We start from the raw sequence: 22,266 nt of genomic DNA on the forward strand, positions 1-22,266 counted from the left end.
GGCAGCCTGCCATGAAGAGAAAAAGCTTCAGGCCTGAAAACTCAACATCTTACAGCTCTAATGACAACTGTTCAGCCTTCTATGGTTTACAATATTCCTCACAGGAATGTCTAATGAAAATAAGGTTGTATGATAGGAAATCTTAAATCCAATGCAGTATGGTAATCAGAAGGAAAGAAGACATGGAAAGCATACAGGGTAACTATACAGGGAATAAGCTGATCTGCAGCAAAACCAACAAGATGTTGGTTAAAGGCTAGAAAAAAAAACATTCTGTGCACAAACCATGACGTTGTTTTTAAGTGTGTTTTGAGGAGCTGCTTTTTCTGTTACTTGGCTTTGAGTGTTGAAAATAAAAAAAATAGGAAATAGTTGCAACACTTGCAGAAGTCCTTCCTGATATGTGTAACAAGAGGTTTGGTTATTGTCTGTTTGACCAAGACAGAGAAAGATGAATTTCTGAATGATGATTATTTATATGATTGGTCAAAACCCCACAACAACGGTATGCTAATTATGTCATATCAAACCTATCATCAGAAAGGAGCTCAGGTATATTTCCTGCCTGTTGACACTGTGGCAAAAGTATTAGTTTACTTTCAGGTTGGTCTTGAGACTGGGTAAATAATAATAATTTCCTGTTCCATCTCTGTACAGACAGTGGAGATAGATCCTGTCCTGCAATCTAAAACAGGAATACGTCTCTGTCTCAGTTGCGTTTCAGTACAAAATGACTTCATCCATAAGTAGTAGCGATAATAATATTATACATTTGGACATTGACCTAATTCATGCTTTGGGTTGAGGTGCTTCCCCCCCCCCCTCTTCTCCTGCTGCTGACTCAAAGCATGATCCAATCCATCCTCCTGTACTGTTCCACCTGCTTCTACAACATGTTATCTGTTAAAAAGAAGGCCAAACTCACACGCATAACCACAACAGCTTCTAAAATTATCGGTCTCCCCACACCAAACCTCACAGACTTAAACCACAGGGAACATCAGACGCATCGCAACCTCATTAGAACAGGACATCACACATCCACTAAACACCATCCTCATCCCACTCTCCTCAGGGCGCAGGTACAGGGTACCGAGGTGTAGAAGGGCTCGCCTTGGCAAGAGCCTGATCCCTGCTGTTATAGTGACCCTGAACAACAGGCCTTGCTGAATAACACCACTTTCTCTGTTTGAGTGTTGATGCCATTGTGGATAGTTTTAGTGGAGTTGAGCAATGTATGTTTTTCGTGAATTTCTTTGTATATGTCTGTGGAAACGCAGAGGGTGCTGTGAAAAAATAATTTCCCCAATGGGACACTAAAGTGTATAGTCTAGTCTAAAGTCTAAAGTCTAAAATCTCTCACTTAATGTCCATTTAAGTTTTTGCTGTTTTGCATCAAGTTGTTTGATCCATAAAATGTCAGAAATTTGCAAAATAATATGCCTTCATGTTTTCTAAAGCCAAAGGGAACATCTTAAGGTGTTTGATTAAGAAAACAAACACCCTGATATACAGTTTTCAATAAGAAAAATCAAGGGAAAACCCTGCTTTTCAACAATTGTAGGGGCAGTTATGCAGCAAAAAATAAAATTACAAATTAGTTCTGTTTATATTGATGTTTGTTTGTTCAGGAGTCAAAGTTAATGGGAATCATGATATTCTACCATGGAGGTGTGTACATTTTGGACATACTGTATGTCTTTATATTTGCATATTTGTCAAGAAAAACAACCAGAAACTACAGCATCTCTGCTCTCCACCTACCTCAGTCAACTGTTGAAACAATGTGCCTTGGTTGTTAATCATCATGTTTCTGTCACCTTTGTAGTTGTAGTGTCAATGCCAAGTTTGACAAACACACCAAGAATAAAGCAATCACCACTTTGTATGTTTTTACATTCCATAGATACAACAGAGAAACTGTGTTTTCTATCTGCAGTGTTATGAGTCCATGGAAGACATTCCATGTGTCTCAGGCCTGAAATGAAGGAGTATCTGATGAGGTGGCAGACATACATCATTGGACCATAAAAAAACAAGGTGAATAAAAACTGAACACAGCTCTAAAGTACATTCAGTGTCCATTTATTTTTCTGCAGCCAGAAAAATAGAAAAAGTAAAACAAAGAACATTCATACTGCTGAAGTGTAGTTTCTCATGCTTGCACATTTACAGTACACGTTGATCTGATACAAAGTCTCTTTTGAACCGGACATATTGCCACAATATATTTACAAAAATAACATTAAAATTGCAGTCTCTCTAGACATGTTGACACATTCATAAAAATAAAGCTTTATGTGACATGTATCCCCAAAACAATCCTATTTACAGTCAAAGATGGAGATGAGTCCTGTCGAGCTACAGCTGAGATATCTGCCTTAATTTGCATGTTTTTGAGTGCCTGAGGTTTTAAAGCAACAGAAAGAAATGTACAAAAAATAGTAACCATCTAAAAAAGACATTTTGGGGTCTTGTAGTACGGTTACAAAAATGCATTCTAGTTGCTGCTCACTGCAGGTTCTTGGCCATTAGTATCTATATCTTCAATGTACAGTCATATTTGCGTCTGACCTCTGCTTTTTTGTGCTGAAAGGATTTTGATTGTATCTGAAGTTTTGTTTTCTTATTCAGCGTTTACAAAAGAAATCCACAACCCTTACGAAAATGGTTTTGAAAATCAGAGAAGTCTTGTTCTCTTTTGACGCAGAGGGAAGAATTTGCAACCTCTTCAATTTTACATTCATATCTTACAAGTGTTTAAAAGTAATTCAAATAACTGCACTCATCTGACATTAAAAGGTCCATAAGACACGAATACAGACAGGTTTAACTCGTACGTGAAGGGAAATAAAAGGCACAAATAAAGATTGGGCATCAATCCATCTGTATTGGCACTTGCAAATTGATTTTTTTGAATTTTGCAAACAGTCATTAAACAGCCTTTTATTGGTAACATGTAAATGCGCTAACCAAAATGAAGTTGCATATATGTATGTTTGCCTTTCTTCATCATATACTGAGGAGAATCTGGGTTCACCTGGAGGCCGTGACATTCATCATCATCGAGATGTGGGTGAAATTGAAGTGATGACAGCAGCATGATCCTAACACCCAAATGTATCAACTCTTCCACCTTTGGTGACTATTCTACATCTCTCTCTCCCTCTGTGTGTGTGTGTATGTGTGTGTGTGTTTGATCAGTGTTCTAAAAAAAAAAAATATGATTAATTCAGGTATACCAATCCTCAGTGCAGGAACTCCACTTCATTCAGCTGTCTAGCTCTTTGGTTTCTAAGCCTCTATAGTGCATCAGTTGCAGGCATCTCTGGGACCGTTGGACCGGCTCTGCTCTGCTCAGCCTCGCGCTCCCTACCTCAACCATCAGACTTATTTACTTCCACCACATCTCCACTTCCACTGTGACTTCCTCCCTCTCACTCAGGCAAGTTCTCCTCCTTACAGGCATCTGCAGAGAAGAAGAAGAAGAAAAAGTTAGGACGAAACACACACAGAATACTGATGTTTGATCTATATTCTGTTACAAAGTTTATTGTTCAGATACATTTGCATTTCTGTTCCAGGTTGTCACTGGGAACACACAATATTTAGGCTTTTAAAGTTATGATATTTCCAGTTGGAAATATTTGTATGTCAGAATCAACGTTGAAATGATTCAACATTGCACAACTCCCCATTTCTGAGTGGATACGACCAGCTGAAAAAAAGTCAATAAAAGCAGGCGTAAGCTAAATCTGCCCTCATGTAGACATGTCTGTCTAAACTGAGCTTCCTGTTTTTGAAAACATGATTTATGATTCTTTTTGAAGTCCTGAACCACATCCTCATCGGACTTTGTTAGACCCAGTGAGAAGAAGCAGCAGCAGAAGACTGGTTAGTTAAATAACTGGGGTTGTGTTATTCTGTAGAATTGATTATGTTAGAAACATTTGACCAGTGAACCTTTGCCTTTTAAGTGTCAAGTCAGTGGAGAGAGCTCATCAGACAAGCAGCAACACCAGAGCTACAGCCTGAACACACACCATCTCCAACACTGAAATCACTTTAATTATGCAAACACCTGTTATTTGCTTTCAAGCGTATCATACAAACATATTCACATCAAAGTCATGTGTTGCTACTGGCAAAACGCAGGCACATCGAGTGAAAGCCAAACATACTGTTACTGAGCAGAATTTACAAATTATTAAATGTCAGCTTGGAACGGGTTTAGATGCAGTCTCTGTTCAAACCAAATGACTGAAACCACCAACAACAACTTCACTGGTGTTTGTGTGTTTTTGTTTCAACGGGTAAAATTCTAACAGCAAACCATAAGTTCTAAATAGAAGAACAACCAACTCATCTTTTTTGGAACCTGACCCATATTGACACAGGTTTTAGGGAACAAATGTCCTCCAGATTTAGCAGACAGAGCAATCTCAGAGCCCATTGACTGTCTTCACATGAGAACATGGCCTCTGTGAGCACATTTTCTGTGCCTCTGGTGAAGCTAACTTTATTCAGATGAAGCAAAAAAGAAGAAGGCAAAGCTTGATTTGTACCTACCCTATTGAGATTTTTACAGAATATTAACAGGACTTGCAACTGAACACTAACCAGGATTTCATCATCAACATCAAGGATCAGGTCTAATCATCCAAGACCTAAAATATGGTTATTACATAAATGCGTCTGAAAACATGTTTTTGTCTTTCATTTTGATAAGTATTTACTTTAGGGGTGAGAGAAGGACAGGCATTGTTCTGGTATTCCTCCAAAGTTATTTTGCAGCGGTAGTGTGAATCCTGTCAACGCAAAGACGTAATGTCAACATACTGCACTTTTTTACTGTCTGCTGTTAACAACTATCATTTCTCTATCTCTCTTCATTTCCTCTATCCCTCTTTCCATCTCCAACTCGGCCAAGGCAGACGGCTGTGTAACATGAGTCTGGTTCTGCGCGAGATTTCTGCCTGTTAAAGGAAGTTTGTCCTTGCCACTGTAACTTGCTAAATGCTGCAAAGTGCTCTGCTCATGGTGGATTAAGATGAGATTAGACAGAGTCCTGTCTGTAAGATGGGACTGGAGCTTATCCTGATGTTGGCTTGTTAATAATATAACAGAGTACGGTCTAGAACTGCCCTGTTTGTAAAAGTGTTTTGAGATAACACTTGTTGTGAATTGGCGCTATATAAATAAAGATTGACTGATTGATTAAACATAAGATTCAGAGACGTTACAAAGAGAAGAAGAAAAAAGCAGGCTGTGCATGCCCTGGTACTTTAGCTGCACAGCCCTGACTACGATGGCAAAAGGACCCCTGACGTTGTTGAATGTACCTGAAAGACGTCAGTGATGATAAGAGCTAAAAGGCTGACAGCGCTAAGCTGCAGACTTTCAAGCTTGGAGCCATAAGTTTGCATCCTGCTGCCCTATTATGCTTTTTTGGGTTGGTGACTGCATTGTAATCTGATCATTTTTGCTGCCATGTACATGAGATGCATCGTCTCTAAAGAGTGCGAATGCGTGAGCAGATTTCCTGTTGCAAACTGGTCCAATCAGAAACGTTAAAACAACCTCTTCAACTGACAACCATTGAAAACACTCATCCAGTTTCTATATTCTTTTCAATGGTGGCTGTATTTATTTTTAGTTGTCATTTTAATGGAAAATGCTCACTGGATGAAGATCAAGAATTTAGTTTGATTTGAATGACAACATCTAAGATTAGAAGTATATCAAGAGATCTGTCTATAGAGGTTCTTCTTAACAAGCTTATCAGATCCTCCGATCAAATACAACTGACAAAACGATAGACTGAGCTGACTCTTATCTTCTGTGAGGGACAGACTTTGAGTAAAAGCTTAGAGGAGCAAAGAGGAAACAACCAAATTCTCTTGAACTAAGCCTGATAACATCTGCTATGGTCATGTTTTTGCTGACGTGCTGTTTTTCCTAATTTACACCCTGATATTGAAGTGAGACAGATGAAGGGAGGTTTGCCTTGAGAATCAGCACAGACCTGAAGCTGGTCTTGATTCATTCAGTTTGATTTAATTTTTCGTCCTCAGTTCACGCTGTCGAGTTCACAAACACATTAGTACCCATCCCTTTGCATCCATTAAACTTCAAAGCTGTGGAGTATTTTTAAGATTCATTCTTATTCCAAACGAATCTCACAGCATTTCATGCTTTTCTCTTTATTATTCAGTGCATTTGAAAACGCATCAACAAATGAGTTAACTTAGAGGTAAATACAACGTTTTGCCCTAATCCTCTCTGAATCTACTCATTATGAGCACATTTAGAGATAACTCAAAGAGTGGTAGATACTAGGGTTGTACATAATTTTGATCATGATTTTGGTCATCCCATATTTAAAAAAAAACGTGTGACATGATTACTGAGGATTAAAATGTCTGCTTTGCCTGTACAAAATTCTTCTTGTCCAGGAACTATTACATTTACCCCCCTCTTTCATTTTGTGGGTCAAATCCTCATTATTCTCTAATATGGCTTTCAGTGTATTTTCTCTAACTTATATTGTGTTATCACAAATGACTACAATCTACTCAACCTGCCTCCCTTCAGTTCTCTTCCCCACACTCACACTACGCCTCTCACACCGCAGCTTTTTTCCGCCCTGCCTTTTCTCCTTCAAGTGTCTGCTCTGTTAACAATACTCATCAGAAGTTATATGGAGTCATGCAAATCACACAAAACGAATTGTCAAAACTTTCACTCGCATCTCCTTTATGACTACAGGTGATCCACTCCAGAAACTGAGAGTGCAGAAAAACCATCCACAACAAAGCATGCAGGGAGGAGGAGGATCAGACTGGTGTAAGTTACGTGGAGCAGAGAGACAAAGTGAGCACGGAGAGTGATGTAGCAGCGACTGAGTGTTACCGTTTTAGAGATGAAGGCCAAAAGACTGTGCAATAGGTTACAGTAATCAGTAATGAAGGCTAACTGTAATAACATTATCATTAAAGCTTATTATTTATCATTTACTTGTAATGGTAGCATGTAAAAATAATCAACTACAAGTAAAAGTCCTACATCATCATCAAAATCAAGTCATAGTTCTTTTAATAGTTAAGCTTTTAATGCCACAGTGAATGGTCACTGTCAGTGTGTTATTATTACGTATGATACTGTTCCAAAACTTGATCTGGAAGGCAACTGGTCTGGTAGAAATTCTTGAAGACGTTTCACCAGTCTGGTCAGAACTGAAGAAGCCTTTCGGAGGAGAGGAGAAACGTCTTCAAGAATTTCTACCAGTCCAGATGCTTTACAGATCAAGCTTTGGATTACCATGACCTGAATGACTGAGAACCTTCACAGACATATGATACTGTTGCACCATGATACTGCTATAGATGTTTAAGGCAGCACTCTCTGTGATCATTACACATACTTCTGTTTGAGTTTGGATAGTGTGTACTCCTCAGTAACCCTTATTGATCAGGGAGTCAGCCAAGAGTGACACAGTGTTTAAGGAGCCACTGCTGGGTTATGTTTGGCAAAATGTTTGGGGCTGGTGTGGGCCAAAAATGAAAGTGCAGATTTCTTTGGTCCCAGTTCAGCCTTAGGAATAGAAAAGTGGCAATATATTAAGGATGCAACATTATTATCGGCACGTTATCGTTATTGGCCGATGTTCATTTTTAAGCCAAAATCGGCCAATAACGATAACGTGCCGATAATAATGTTGCATCCCTAATATCTTGCCACTTTTCTATTCCTAAGGCTGAACATGCCGATACCCCCCGATATAATTAACCGATAAAATAATGGGCTGATGCACACATGTTGGGCTCATGTTTTAAGTTAAATTAAATTATTAAATGAATTTAAGCAGCAGTCTGTAAGGTACATGGAGCTGACTAATTTAGGCACATTTACTGTTAAAGATTAAACCGTAAGTATTAAGTATTTTTCTTATTTTGCACAAGAAATGAATATTACATAACAAATGTGATAAGAGTATCACCATAATACTGTACACTAATTCCAATACAGAAGAGAAATGATGATCTCTGCAATTAGGTGTGCAGAAAAAATTATTGGTATTGGTGATCGGCTAAATGAGTTGTAAAATATCGGCATATCGGATATCAGCAAAAAACCCAATATCGTGCATTCCTACAAGATGTTAATGTATTTAAAATAAAAAGAAGTCAGAAAAATTTCCCTGAAATTAATGAATAACGATAAATACATTTTAGCCCTATTGAAGACATCTGGTTTATCTAAATTATCCTATCTCTGCAAAAAACACTTTTCAAACACCTCCCAAAAATCAACTAACTGGCCAATATTGACACTTTGAAGCTGCTTCTAAAAAAAAAGGTATGTCTAAAATACATTTCAATGCACCAGTGGCAGCACACGTTTGTTCATAGCCAAGGTGAAGTCTGTGGTCCTGACACAACATCCACAGCATACTGTGCTGCACACACAGACATACAGGACATCAGGGTTTCATGCCCCCTCCACAGCCACAAACAGGCTAGATCAAAACCGGTGTGTTTCCTACCCAGGACAGGGTTAGAGGGCAGGGTTGGGAGAGAGCTCAGGATCCGGGACAGAAGGGGAGTTGGAGTTATTAATGCTGAGCATCTATACCTGCAGGACTTAGGACCAGGGCCTGGAGGATGTCTGACAGGGAGACGATGCCCTCAATGCTGGAGCGCTCGTCCACCACCACCAGCCGATGAACCTAGTGGCAAATACACACACAGACACACAGACACAGAAAATAAAACACCAGTACGGATTAACATCTCAGCTCTGTTAATTCTTTGTAACTATATATATGAATTATTAACACATCTGTTTTTCTCACTTCGGCTTTGACTATTCTGTCCACAATGGTTTCCATGGTTTCCATTTTGTGGCACTTCATGACCCCTTCAAAGTACTGGGAGCGGTGTTTCAGAGCCTGCGTCACTGTGATGTCCAGGTTGTTGTACGTCTTCTCGGCAGCCAAGTTCTACACCAAAACATGAGAATACATTGTATGAAATATAACCACAGAGCAGGTCAGCCCCTGATACCAAGTATGCTGTCTTCTTCAAAAAATAAACCGCAGAAGCTTTGACTTACAATCACATCAAACTTGGAGTAAATATCCACAACTTTGCCTGTAAGAGAACATAAACACTGAGTAATTCAATTCAGTGTTCTTATTAATTTACTTTGTGGACACTGTCATTTGTGCTCTTACCAGACTCATCCACCACAGGCAGGGCAGACACTCGTCTCTCCACAAAGATGTTGAGTGCTTTGATGATGGGTGTGTCTGGGTGGATGAAAGCGATGTCATTGTACGTACCGATGCCCAGCTCTCCAAGAGTCTGCTTCATGAAAGCTGGCTTTGGCATTTCACACATCTGGAGGACACAACAGACATACAGATGTTCACAACAAGGCAGGGACATATTTGGAGCCTGGTCATTTTCAATCAAGTTATCTCATTAACATGTTTGACACATGTACAGCTTGTGTTAAATTTAATATAGTAGCAGATGTTTAGGTTTGCTTTTTGTTGTATATTGCTTTGGTCATTTGTGTACATTTTTATTTCTCCTTTTACAAAAAATAACATGTTGAAATAAAGATACAAACAAACAGACAAAGAAAATTATGTCAAATTTAATTTATATCCTCAATGACCACCAGGGGGCAGCAGAGAAGTGAAAGTGAGACTAGATCCCACCATTAGTGATGATAATCATCCATGATGCAGATTAAAATTCTCTGACAGTGACTGTACTGGACTCACAAATAGCTGGAGGAACTTGAGGATCCTCTTGTGTGTGAGGATGTAAAGTGCATTCCCCGTGACAGGGTCAATGACAGGCAGGCGGTGAATTTTGTTTTTGATGAGGGTGTACACTGCATCAAAAAGGCTGAAACACAGCAAACATGATGACAAAGTCACATTAAGCTCAGTAATATAATGTATGTATGCTCACAAACAGAAACACGTGTAAAACAAACATTACCTTGCATCTGGTGATATGTTGACTAGAGGTTTGAATGTTGCTTGAAGGTAAACCTCTGTAGTAAGAAATAAAATATTCAAGTTTTCTATGTTTGCTGCATGTAAAATAGTACCAGCATTTTCTATTATGCATGCCAAAGGTATATAATAGAAAATTATGATACTAACCTCTCCACGTCTCAAGCTTATGTTCCTCTAATTCATAAATTTGCACCTGAAAAATGAGAAATTAAATTTAAGAAAGGAATGCAGAACATTTCATGCAAACATTTGATGTTAATGAGACCTACCATAGGTGACTTATAGTATCTGTGTAGTATGATGATGAAATCTGTGATTGTCAGCATTCCTGCAAAGAAAACAGGCCTTAGAAACACTGAAATCTATTCACAGCATACAGTGGCATGTCTGCAGGCTCGGTGCAGTGGAGTAGAAGAGACAGTACTAACATGGGCGTGGTCCAAATAACACATCACAGACTCCCCCTCTGCCTCAACCTCACACAAACTGAGCATTCATTATTCATCACAGGCTGAGTCACAATAAACTCGATGCCGGACTAAAAAAGCTGCACAACAAAGCCACTTTACCACTGGCTCTGGATTCTGACACAGTCTTTTTTCTTTTTTACTAAGCGACTGCAGTGATTTGCTTTTGTTGTTAAATATTTTCTCCAGACTCTCTGAGCTGAGGTCAATACGGAGGAGTCACTGCTGTGTTTAATGCTTTATGACAGCTGTAATGACTTCTGCTCAATATGGCGTCACACACCACTAGCCATGAGCAGAGGCGCTGTTAGGCAGTTTTCTGCAAATTCATTCATCAATGCTGGGGACTTTTTCCACCTCTGTCAAAAAGATCTGGCTGAAAATATGAACACTTGAGTTTCATTAAGGTGCTTGGATTAAATCCATTAAACAAAAAAGGCATCTGAACATCTAAAAGCTTAGCAATAAAATATTTGGAGTGCAAGTGTGTGGAAACCTTTGTTACTCTTATATCGTTCTTTTTTCTTAACATGCAGTGTATATCGAAAGTCTACACACCCCTGTTAAAATGCAAGGTTTTGTGATGTAAAAAAATGAGAACAAGATAAATCATGTCAGAACTTTTCCACCTTAAATGTGACCTATAACATGAACAATTAAAAAGAAAATTGAAATCTTTTAGGGGGAAGAATAAAAACTAAAAGACTAAAATAATGTGGTTGCATAAGTGTAAACACCCTCTTATAACTTGGGATGAGGCTGTGTTCAGAATTATCCAATCACATTCAAACTCATGACAAATAGTACTCAGTATACACCTGTCATAATTTAAAGTGACTTTGATTAATCCCAATAAAGATCAGCTGTTCTAGGAGGATTTTCCTGACATTTCCTCAGTTTCATCTTACAGCAAAAGTCATGGTCCACAGAGAGCTTCCAAAGCAGCAGAGGGATCTCATTGTTGAAAGGTATCAGTCAGGAGAAGGGTACAAATACTTTTCCAAGGCATAAGATATACCATGGACCACAGTGAGGACAGTCATCATCAAGTGGAGAAAATATGGTACAACAGTGACAATTCAGAAAACTGGAGAACCCTAAAAAACTGATGAAAAGACGAGAGAAAACTGGTCAGGGAGGCTTCCAAGAGGCCTACAGCAACATTAAAGGAGCTGCAGGGATTTCTGACCAGTACTGGCTGTGTACTACATGTGACAACATCTCTCGTATTCTTCATATGTTTCGGCTATGGGTAAGGTGGCAAGACGGAAGACTTTTCTTATGAATAAAAACATCCAAGCCCGGCAAAATGTTTCAAATGTTTTATGGTCTGATGAAACCAAGGTTGAGCTTTTTGGCCATAATTCCAAAAGGTATGTTTGTCATAAAAACAACACTTCACACCACATAAAGAACCCCAGACCCACAGAGATGCATGGTGGGGGTAGCATCATGCTTTGGAGCTGTTTTTCTTCAGCTCGAACCGGGGCCTTAGTCAAGGTGGAGGGAAGTATGAACAGTTACAAACACCGGTCAGTTTAACACAAAACCTCCAGGCCTCCATTAGAAAGATGAAGATGAAGAGGAATTTCACCTTACATCGCATAGGTCACATTAAAGGTGGAAAAAGTTCGGACATGATTTATCTTGGTCTCATTTTTTACATCACAAAACCTGGCATTTTAACAGGGGTATGTAGACTTTTGATATCCACTGTATATTGGAGGTTTTAGTCTGAGTAGTACAAGCACTAGCACTCTCTTCTTGTATTTCAGAGGGCTGTTGTTGTTTCCAGAAAATAATCCATGGAGATGAAAAGAGGAGGAATGCATAAGCCATAATGTAATCATTTAGCTCATCTGCTATTGTCAGATAACATTTAGCTTTTGTTGATCACTTTAAGAAGACATCAAGTGCAGCCAACAGTCCTCTCTTCGACATAATTATCCAACTCCAGCTCAACTCTGACTCTCAAGTTGCTAGTCTGACTGTAAACATTGACCAGTGGAAGTCCTGGCCAGAGGGCCTGCATTACAAACAACTGGCTACACCAGAGGTCCTTAAAGTTGCTCCCAGAAGCTGTATAATCCTCAAATATCAAACACAAAATAATATCATGCACAGACTTAAAAAAACTGAGAAATGAGAGACAGTGTAGAGAAAACCATCAATGTAAAAATATAGTTTCTGAGTACACAGTATTAGAAGAAATCTTGATAGTATGTGATATGAAGTCCATTCAAATTTTTGCAGTGCTTACCCACAAAGCTTTGCTTCTCAGTGTCCCATAGTGGAGCGGCTCTCACACCGTTGGCAACCAAGGCAAAGAACGCTTTCTTAACCTGTCAAACAAAAGTTAAAATAAAAATCTAATTAAGCTAATGCAACAGGACTGTTTTAAATACTTAAAGACAATATGTGATTATCTTTAATGGAGCAACTGCACTAGAGTTAGATGTCTCACCACGAAGAGATGACAAACATGGTTGAAGTATTAAAGGGAAAAATCCAACCAAATGTGTCCCAAACCTTATCTCCCAACCTCCCGTTATTATGGTCTTATTTATTATGTGAGTAGTTTAATTGTGTCAATGTGATTGGAAAAATCTGATATTTTAACTGTGATTTTGACCACTTGTGTTTGTGGAACTAAATCAGAGACAGGTCTTAAATTCTGAGCTGTGATGTCAGTCTTAGCACTCCAATAAGAATTCTGGCCATCTCTTAGCCACTCTAAATCAATCCAACCACTCCTGGCTTTGACTTTAAGTCCACACGCCGTCATATAAAGTAGCAGTGATTGTTTGACAAAATTTTTAAAATAATTACAATACATTAATCCTTATCAACGTTTCATGGACTGTTCAGTCTTTTTGCACTAAAACTTTTCTATAAAACTGGAAACAGCAGGAATCATATTTACATCCATACGACAGCATCATAGACTGTATAATAATGGACGTAGTATCTGTGACGTCACCCATCTGTTTCTGAAGCGCTGTTTTGAAGCCGATCATCGGTGGCAGCCATATTGGAAATGCTGAACTCAACTTAACTGCTGTCGAGCGAGTGTGACGTAAAGAGGCGGGCTTTGATTCTCTTAGCCAAAAGCTACAGTGTTCCCGCCTGTCAATCAAGTCAGCTGTGCCTCTCATGATGGAAAACTTGTAATCTTAATATCTTCGAAATTGCCGCGTTATGAAAAAATTCACCCCCCCTACAGTGTATGTCGATCGAGAAATGAGCTATCCAGACAACACTCGTCTTTTGTACCAGGCTGTAAACATGTTTGTACCAGGCTGTAAACATTCCCTATCAACTTCAATGACCAGTTCATACCTAAATTCTGACAATGATCACATTTACAAATGGTAAAAAAAAAAAAGGAATTGTCTTTGTATAGATCCAACACTTGTTGTGAATTAGCACTATAGGAATAAAGATTGATTGATGAATTGACTTATAGTGATTAATCCAGAAGAAGTGCTCACATCCTTAGATATGCCATACTAACACTACCTCATATTTCAGGATTTGCTACTTTTGCATGTTTTATAACATTTTGAAATAAAGTTTCTGGAAGTTATAAACCCCTAAAAAGTGTTTCACAATGTTGCTTTGGTCTCTTCCAACATGTAAAGGAAACTATGATTCCCTTTTTTGACATTTTAAAGACAAAGAACAATAATAGTTGATAGATAAATATATCTTTAAAAATGGATTTAGCCACCGTTGTCATCTGTTAATGCCAGATTATTATGAGGAGTAGACAAATGTGCAGAAGTTCGTGAAGGACACTGGGTCGTCCAGGTAGTTTTGTGTTGGTTTTATGTTTGTGTATCAGATAAGGACTCTTAACTCTGAATTTCAGTGGATTTAGTGGTTGAAGATCTACACATCAAAGAGTTCAGACCTTCACAGGATTACTGTTTAACAGCTTTATGACAACTTCCCCAACCATCTCATAGAAACCGCTCTGAGGCAAATCCACTTTCTTATTTCACTGAACATTAACTTAAGCACAATGTTTGTTTATGTTCTCCAGACAAGTGACCTCTCCGAAGTACTAACCTGGAGCGCTGTGTCGAACACAACCAGCTTGGAACTTGTTGGGACGATGTCGTAGCACTTGTGGGATTTCATAAAGCGCATGTAAATATCACTCTCAGGTTCAGCAGCTGTAAGAACATAAGTGCAGGAAAATACTTTTAGAGGAGGGAGAAATCTCACTGGGAATATATATATAATGAGAGGCTGGAAACACACTCTCACATGCCTAAACAACCATTACAGGTCTGAAACACTTACAGCCACTTTACTGATCCATCACAATGATAATTATGCTCAGCAACAAGCACAGAAACAAGAAGACAAACAGAGACAACAAAGTACAGCAGGAACCCAGAACCTCAATAGTTTGATGATTACAGTGATCATTTTCTCCAACATAGTAGTAAAATAAATCAACTAAATATTTTACTGACTAAATTGTTATACTGTTATCAAACATTCAGTAAAAACATGCCTTTGACAGCTTTTCAAATGCTAAGATTTGTTCATTATTCTGATTTAGATCATTGTAAGAAGAAAAACACATCTTTGGTAAGATGAACAAGCAATTGAGAGACACCTCAGAGTTCTGGGTCTCATACAGAGCAGACACTGCGTAATAACACGCACTAAGAATAGTCTAGCTTTTAAAAAGGGGAGCACCCATTATATCCTGTTTTAACCTTTCAATTGTGGTACAAGAAAGCAATGAGACACTTACCATCATCATCTAGTTCAAGTTTCTCCAGCATGCCTTCGAATAAACCGTAGACCTGTAGGATAGAAGGCACAAGTTTGTCGCAAAAACAGAACAATCCCTCGCAGCAACAACAGGCAGCGTGCGTCAAAACTTTAGTGATAATAGTGAGCAGCAGCAGCAGCAGCAGCAGCTGCAGGAGGAAGGTGAAGAGACTTTCCCAGCGGCCCCGGTAGACCGTGAGCACACCGAGTGCACCAAAACACAACAACTACAAGACGTCGCCTGCCACCGGCGTTTCACCGGCTTCATTAAACTCGTCCAGGCATGTCCGCTCAGTGTACCCAGCCAGCGTGATGAAAACCATGTTTGCCTGAGCTGAACATTCAGTGTCACTTTATTATTAGCCGACACACCCCCCCTTCACAGTCACAGTGGAACAGTCCTGATCCATTTGCTGCAGTAAACAGTCACTACATTGGCGCGTGATAATGAGCCCCGCCACAATAAACCAGTTGAATTCATTGTTAAAGTTATAAACTGTGGATCGACGCACTTACCGCTGCTGGGGTGTACACTGGCACGTGAAGCCGTGGAGAAAAATCAGGAAGCTCCACGCACTGTGGACACACCCCTCCATGGAAGGAAGGCAACCTTGTTGTTTCACCATATTAGGAAATCCCTTGACGTTGCTTAGCAGCAAGAAGCTGGGGATGCCTTACCAAATATTCTAATTACTCTATTCTAACAAAACCAGCATCTACAAAAAACCCCCGCATTTTTGACACTGCAGAAAATGCAGCATAATGAGATGCATTTTTTTCCATTTACATCTTGTGCTTCACATTTGCAAGCTTAAAAAAATGCTGTGTCATGCTGGGATATTTGCATCCTCATCATGTGCATCATGTTGACTCAAGATTTCCCTTAGCCCCTAATTAGCAAGCATATCCACAACGAGTCACTGCAGCAGTATGTGAAAGCCTGCATACCTGCTCTGGGATACTAAACAGTCCCCAGCGTCGCCCTGCAATGGTGACACTGCATTTCTTTTGCCAAAGAAACGCTCCTGCACTGTCATAAATCTTTCCCTGCCGCTGCATCACAGTGCACACACGCAGCCTGCTTCAGTGTTACAGCAAACTCCACAAAAGCAGGATAACACTTATCCATAAAGCAATTGTCTCTGGAATTGGATCAGGCCAAGAGTACCACAAAATCAGATGATTACTTTGTGCACCTCCCTCATGTATGACGGAGGGTGGTTGGGAGAGGCTGCCAGGCACTAATTCATCCCTCCTCAACCACAGTCATGAGTCCTTGGGTGTTAATATCACCAGCAAGGATGTTGGTGATGAAATATTGATTAAGCCTCTCTAGCAAGAATCCACAATCACTCACAGCAGACAGGTGAGGACAGCCCTTCAGATAATTATTCATTAAATTGGCAAAGAAGTATTTCCTCAATAAAACCCATGTTGAAAACCTCTCAGACAAAATGCCAGACCAATTCTCAGCTGTTTCTGTTCTGAAACAATATTTACACTCTATCTGCTGCCACTGCTGCTGCAAACACCTTTGTTGACACACAGCATGCTTCAGTATCAGTGCTCCAATCAGAGGGATTTGCATCATCCTTGAATTCTGTTTACCTTCCGCAAGGTAAATGCTTATGGCACTGAAAAGAGAAACACATGACTCATGGACTGAAAGCATAAATGTGCTATTATTTTTTTAAACATCATGTGATTCATGTGGGTTTTTTAATGAGAATTTGCAGGCAATATGAGGTAGCCTAGTTAGTGTGAGGAGTTGGAGCAAATATTCTGCATTTTGTTTGCAAACGTATGAATTCAGTGCTTACTTGTGAACACTTATTGACTGTAGAGTACATTTTGATCTAATTTAACAAAACACCAGCAATGTGACATTTTTGTCCAATTCATTCATAAATGTCTTTCTCGTATTAATATTTTTACAGTGTGACTCACTTGTTGTGAGGTAGAGTAAGCTGGCACAGGGCTCGAGGAAGGGATTGGGGGTTTGGCAGAGGGGAGGCTGAGCCGCTGTCCTGTGTCTGGAGGTGTGGAGAGCGAGCGGGATCGAGAGCTGGACTCCTGGCGCTCGGTGCTGGGCCTGATGGGAGCAGCCTCCTGGGTGAAAACAGGCTGGCTGGATGACTGGGTTGGGGTGGTGGGTGGTGTGAAGAGTCCCGAGGCTGCAATGAGATAAAAAAAAGGTCCTAAATAGATACCTGACCTTATCTCTTGTTCCTTTCAGTGTAAGTCCTTATCGATTTCACCGTGGCACTGATATGCAGTGTGGATTGACGTCGATGATAGGCTTTGTTGGCAAGACTCACGTGCTACAATCGTGACTGCTGCAGATAGCATCAGTGCTGTCCCATGCTATCATAGAGTAGGAATTTATATCTGATCCATCAAGGACTCAGACAGACCTGGGTACTAAGGAGTAACTCAGACACCAGAGATTAAATGTCAACATCTGCTGAAAAGGAGAGATGAACAAAGTAATACAGCATAACATCACTGGCTTTGAATTTAAGGCCTGTCCTATCACATTGTGTCACACTATAAAAGTGATGCAAACTAGAAAGTGTCAACGTTAACAAGTAGTTGCTATTAGTTTTTTTTCGATAACTTTTAACTTAACATTAGACCCTATTACTGTTTTTGTGATTGGTATGTGGAACACAACACAATGACATTATAACCAAAGTATAGCCTCTAACAATGAATGTTGTGTGAGTATGGTTAATACCCCAACCTTTAGTATAATTTGCCAGAAGTGAAAACCCCTGTGTGGGTACATTTAAGAATGGTATTCATTCAACCAATATTTATTTTTATTTTAATTAGCATCAAATAGAAATTGTCGTACAAGTATGTTTTTTCTTTTTTAACAAATTAAGAAACTGATAAAAACAAAAAGCCAACACTCACAGCTTTAACTGTTCCAATGGCATTTTACTCAAAAAGAGCAACACACTGACAGCCCAAGACATCTGCATCAATGTGTTAAAAAAAAGATCCCTTGAATCATCTAAAGGAACACTGAAAAAAATCAATACTGGAAAAAGAAACACACTGAATGAGCCCTGACATGAATTCCTGATGCCTCTGTACACAAACCAGGATGATTACAACATAAGCAGCTGAATTAAACACAACCTCAGTATAACAGTCAGCTGTTTGTGACGCAGCTCCTCACATGCTCTCTCACATCACACATCACAATTTACTCGGGGTGACATGCGACACTCATGTGGGCAATCTCCACCCCGCTGACATACTTCTGAGGCCAAACAATAAATGACATGAGTGATCTGGACCAAACTGTTCACCATCAGACATTTAGCTGACTTATAACACCTGTGCAAATGTCAAATGCGCATCCATTTCAAGATCCTGCTCACCATGTACAAATCCCTCAATAACCTGGCCCCCCCATACCTCACTGACCTTCTCCGGTACTACCACCCCTCCCGCCGTCTCCGATCCTCTGACTCCAACCTCCTCACTCCCATCACTAAATCCAAGCACCGTACCTTGGGGGACCGGGCCTTTGCCATAGCCGCCCCCACCCTCTGGAACTCTCTCCCCCCACACATCCGTGCTTCTGACTCACTCCTTTCATTTAAGAAACAGTTAAAAACTTACCTTTTCAAACAGGCATTCCCCACACATTAATTTTTCCACCTCTTCCCTTGTCGTCTTCTTGTCTTGTATGTCTTTATTTGTATTTATTTATTTATTTGTAAAGCGTCTTTGAGTTATTTAAAAGCGCTATATAAAACTTAGGTATTATTATTATTATTATTAAATGCTGACAGAATAACTAAAACTAAGTATATGTTACATACGAATCAGCTTATCAAGTAAATAATTCACTTGACTCTGTCTTGAATTTGCACCAAGTCAGAAGTATCCACATTGTGATCACTTCTTCAGTGTTTCTCGTAAATAAAGTTTGTGTGTTGAAGGAACACTTTGTCGGTGCGTCTGAGAGCGCCCCTCACTATCTCTTGACATTTAGTTGGCATGCACCAGCCCTCTTTTGGCGCAGCCTGCTTCCGCTGTGTGGCCTTATTTTAGCCACGCTGTTGTGGCACATTCCACAGGAGGAGATAACAGCGGGGCTGGGAGCCCTCTCCTCGGCCTGGTTTAATGCAGGCCGGCTACACGCCGACAGGGAAACAAGTAATAAATACCTTGCTGTAATAAGTGCAGTCCATCAGATTTGGCACAAAATAGTTCATGATGAAACTATTTACATTAGAGATTAAATAATTAGTGACAATAATGGATGACTTGACTTGGAAATTGTATCTTTTTTCATTTGATGTGACTTTACTGTGAGCTAACAACACGTTTCGCCTGTAGCTAACTTAGGTTTGCCCAGGATTGTCAAATGGTCATTCATAGATAAATACACATGGTCACATGACCAATCATCACAATTTTAAGAGTTCAATGACATATCGCAAAACTTAGAGCAAGTGTCAAAACAACACAACGGGATTAACACAACATCTCAATGTGCCTTTATTGAGGGATAGGACAGCGGATACTGGATAGAGTTGGAAACAGGGAGAGATAGCTGTGAATTACATGTCACTATAGCCTCTGTACATGGGGCACACCATTTTACCACTGAGCTAAACAGGAAATGGCTGACTAATGCATAATCACAATAACGTTAAAGGACTTGAATTCCTATGGATGGCTTAACGGCCTGTCTGCCTACCTGCATGCACTTTGTCCTGGCACTCATTGCTCACGAGCATGTACTCCACAAACTGAAGCTAGCTAGTCGCACAAGCATGGCAGAAAAAATTAGCAGGATCTGGTAATGGTATCAACATTGTGCTGTCCATCCATCAGAAACTATTTGAACTGGTGCTCCATCAGTAACAAGGCAATGCAAACTCATGTGAATTAGAAGCAGTTGCTTTGAAGTTTTTACAGATACTTTCAAAACCAAGCTTAATCCTGCCGGTTTCCCCAGAGTTGCTTACCCAAGCTTTAAATACAGCCACCTTTTTAAGTTTTAGCCTAAAGATCTATCCATTAATCAATAACTCAATCCATGGAAAAATCAAAGACAGTTCCAAGCCTTCTCTGGCTCAGTACAATTAAAAAATTCATAGATTTTCTATATATCTTTGTATTTTGGACTTTTAAGTTGGCAGTGTAGAGATATGTCCTGGACCTTCAGAAAGTGCGATGGACATTTGATTTCACTGGTATTGATTTTTTCTTTTTTAGTCTAAAAAATCTAAATTAAATCAAAATCCTAGAATAAATTAAACTTCAGCTGTATAACTTTTTGAATCTTGAAAAAAAGGAGGATTTACAGTTATTGAGGCATCTCAGAGGATACCAGACTAACAGAGGCAATCACTCTTTTAAAACTTTACTTTTATGTTGTTCTTGATTTCAGACACATTGGTCCATAGGTTCAAAAACATAACAAAACAACAAATACTGAAATGTTGTGTTGCAATTTACTGCTAGTGTGTTAACATAACACCCATTAAAGCAGATCCTCTCAGTCAGGAAGCCTCCTAATGAGTCGTCAAGGTTGGTTTGGTTAACTGGGGCTACGTTGTCTCTAAGAGCAACCTGAGCCTCTTAGGTTAAAGTTGAAGCAGTAGGGGGGCCCTATGGCTCCACTCCTACAGCTTTCTCTGGCAAGCTTTGTAACATTATTAACCACAACTCTGACTACTGTAAATGTGAGGCTGCCAAGTGGAAACCTACAAGGCTGAAGAATTAAGTCAACCTATAAGTGCCAGTGCAGTTCCTCGAATGACCTACAAAAGAGAACCTTCATAGACTTCCATATCAAAATGATTATATTTACTGGAGAAATCAACATTTTTACAGTCTGGTACAAATTCTGGTCTTGGGTGCTTTGGCTAGTTCTCCCTTCATAAAAGAAGGATGAATAAAGGATGAAGTTTTTTATAGCTCATGCATTCCCATTATATCAAGGCTTCAGCTATGTATTCTGAACTGAAGTCTGAAATTTGTCCCTTCTGACTCCAAAAATAAACAAGAACAAAAAAACAAGATCGCAAATGCCAGAATACCTAAAGTACAGGCTTCAGTAGGTAATCAGTTCATCACTGGATGATGTCCTAATAGATATGTCCCCTTATTTTGCAGTCTGGTGCCCAGGTTAAACTGCTACACTGATTCAAAGCGCAACTTTATTAGTCTTTTCTCAATTATCAAAAAAAAAAAATATTACAAACAAACAATAAAAAAAAACACTACTAGGTATGTGTTAAGTCCACCATAATACTGCCTCCCTGATACAAAAGACTTGACTGTTCAGCACTACCCAGTTCACTAACTCACCTAGGTGTGCAAACCGCATCATGGCAAAACATTTTAATGAGCACACACAATTCAAAGTGATAGAGTAAACACAGCTGGAAAGCACACAGCTACTAATTGCAGCGACTGAATATTTTTCACATACATGTTATCTTTTTAAATTGTGCAGTGAACAGTTTAAACAGTACAGGAGCACTGGATCAAAACATGTTGGACTGAGTTGTCACATTAACATTATATACAGCGACACACTGTATAGACTTTCATCATTATGACAAGGCCTCTAATCCATTCTCCCAACGTCAGTCTAGGCTTTAAATCAGGAGCTGTGATGATTGGAGTAGCACTTAAACGCAACACTGTGTGCCCCAGAGCTCACTCATCAGGCATTATGAGCTTACTCTTTACAATGACTGCATTAAGTCTGCATGGTGGTCCACACTTCCTGTTTGGAATCTGTCTTTTCTGTATAGCTGCTTCACAGGTTGGGGTGCAATATTGTATACAGATATAGTGTCCAAAACATTGGAAAAGTACAAAAAAAATTTAACTCAGCATGATTCGATGGTTCCCCGATTTAGGTGATATCTTTCCTGTCAGCTAAAATAAAGTTTTACGAATGGAGCAGGTATATTAAAAGACTCACTTAGG

At 39.5% G+C, this 22,266-nt stretch overlaps 1 protein-coding gene across 2 annotated transcripts in view; it reads right to left on the reverse strand.

Moving 5' to 3' along the window:
• Positions 1–2,064: 2,064 nt before the first annotated feature.
• The window catches only part of LOC117826762 (5'-AMP-activated protein kinase subunit gamma-2-like), a 28,247-nt gene continuing 8,045 nt past the window's right edge, over positions 2,065–22,266 (reverse strand). The window contains exons 5-17 of one of the 2 annotated variants that reach the window (XM_034703068.1): positions 17,242–17,468; positions 15,275–15,326; positions 14,575–14,681; positions 12,764–12,845; positions 10,306–10,364; positions 10,184–10,229; positions 10,017–10,071; positions 9,794–9,920; positions 9,236–9,401; positions 9,115–9,152; positions 8,855–9,001; positions 8,635–8,728; positions 2,065–3,469 (exon numbers count right to left, since the gene is read on the reverse strand). In XM_034703068.1, coding sequence (XP_034558959.1) covers positions 3,438–3,469; positions 8,635–8,728; positions 8,855–9,001; positions 9,115–9,152; positions 9,236–9,401; positions 9,794–9,920; positions 10,017–10,071; positions 10,184–10,229; positions 10,306–10,364; positions 12,764–12,845; positions 14,575–14,681; positions 15,275–15,326; positions 17,242–17,468 — 1,232 coding nt within the window. In that variant the 3' untranslated portion in view covers positions 2,065–3,437. Of the gene's footprint in view, positions 3,470–8,634; positions 8,729–8,854; positions 9,002–9,114; positions 9,153–9,235; positions 9,402–9,793; positions 9,921–10,016; positions 10,072–10,183; positions 10,230–10,305; positions 10,365–12,763; positions 12,846–14,574; positions 14,682–15,274; positions 15,327–15,810; positions 15,925–17,241; positions 17,469–22,266 lie in introns of those variants that run through there. The other variant, XM_034703069.1, reaches the window with a different exon arrangement.

This window comes from Notolabrus celidotus, chromosome 15 (genome assembly GCF_009762535.1).
Source record: "Notolabrus celidotus isolate fNotCel1 chromosome 15, fNotCel1.pri, whole genome shotgun sequence".
NCBI classification, from domain to species: domain Eukaryota; kingdom Metazoa; phylum Chordata; class Actinopteri; order Labriformes; family Labridae; genus Notolabrus; species Notolabrus celidotus.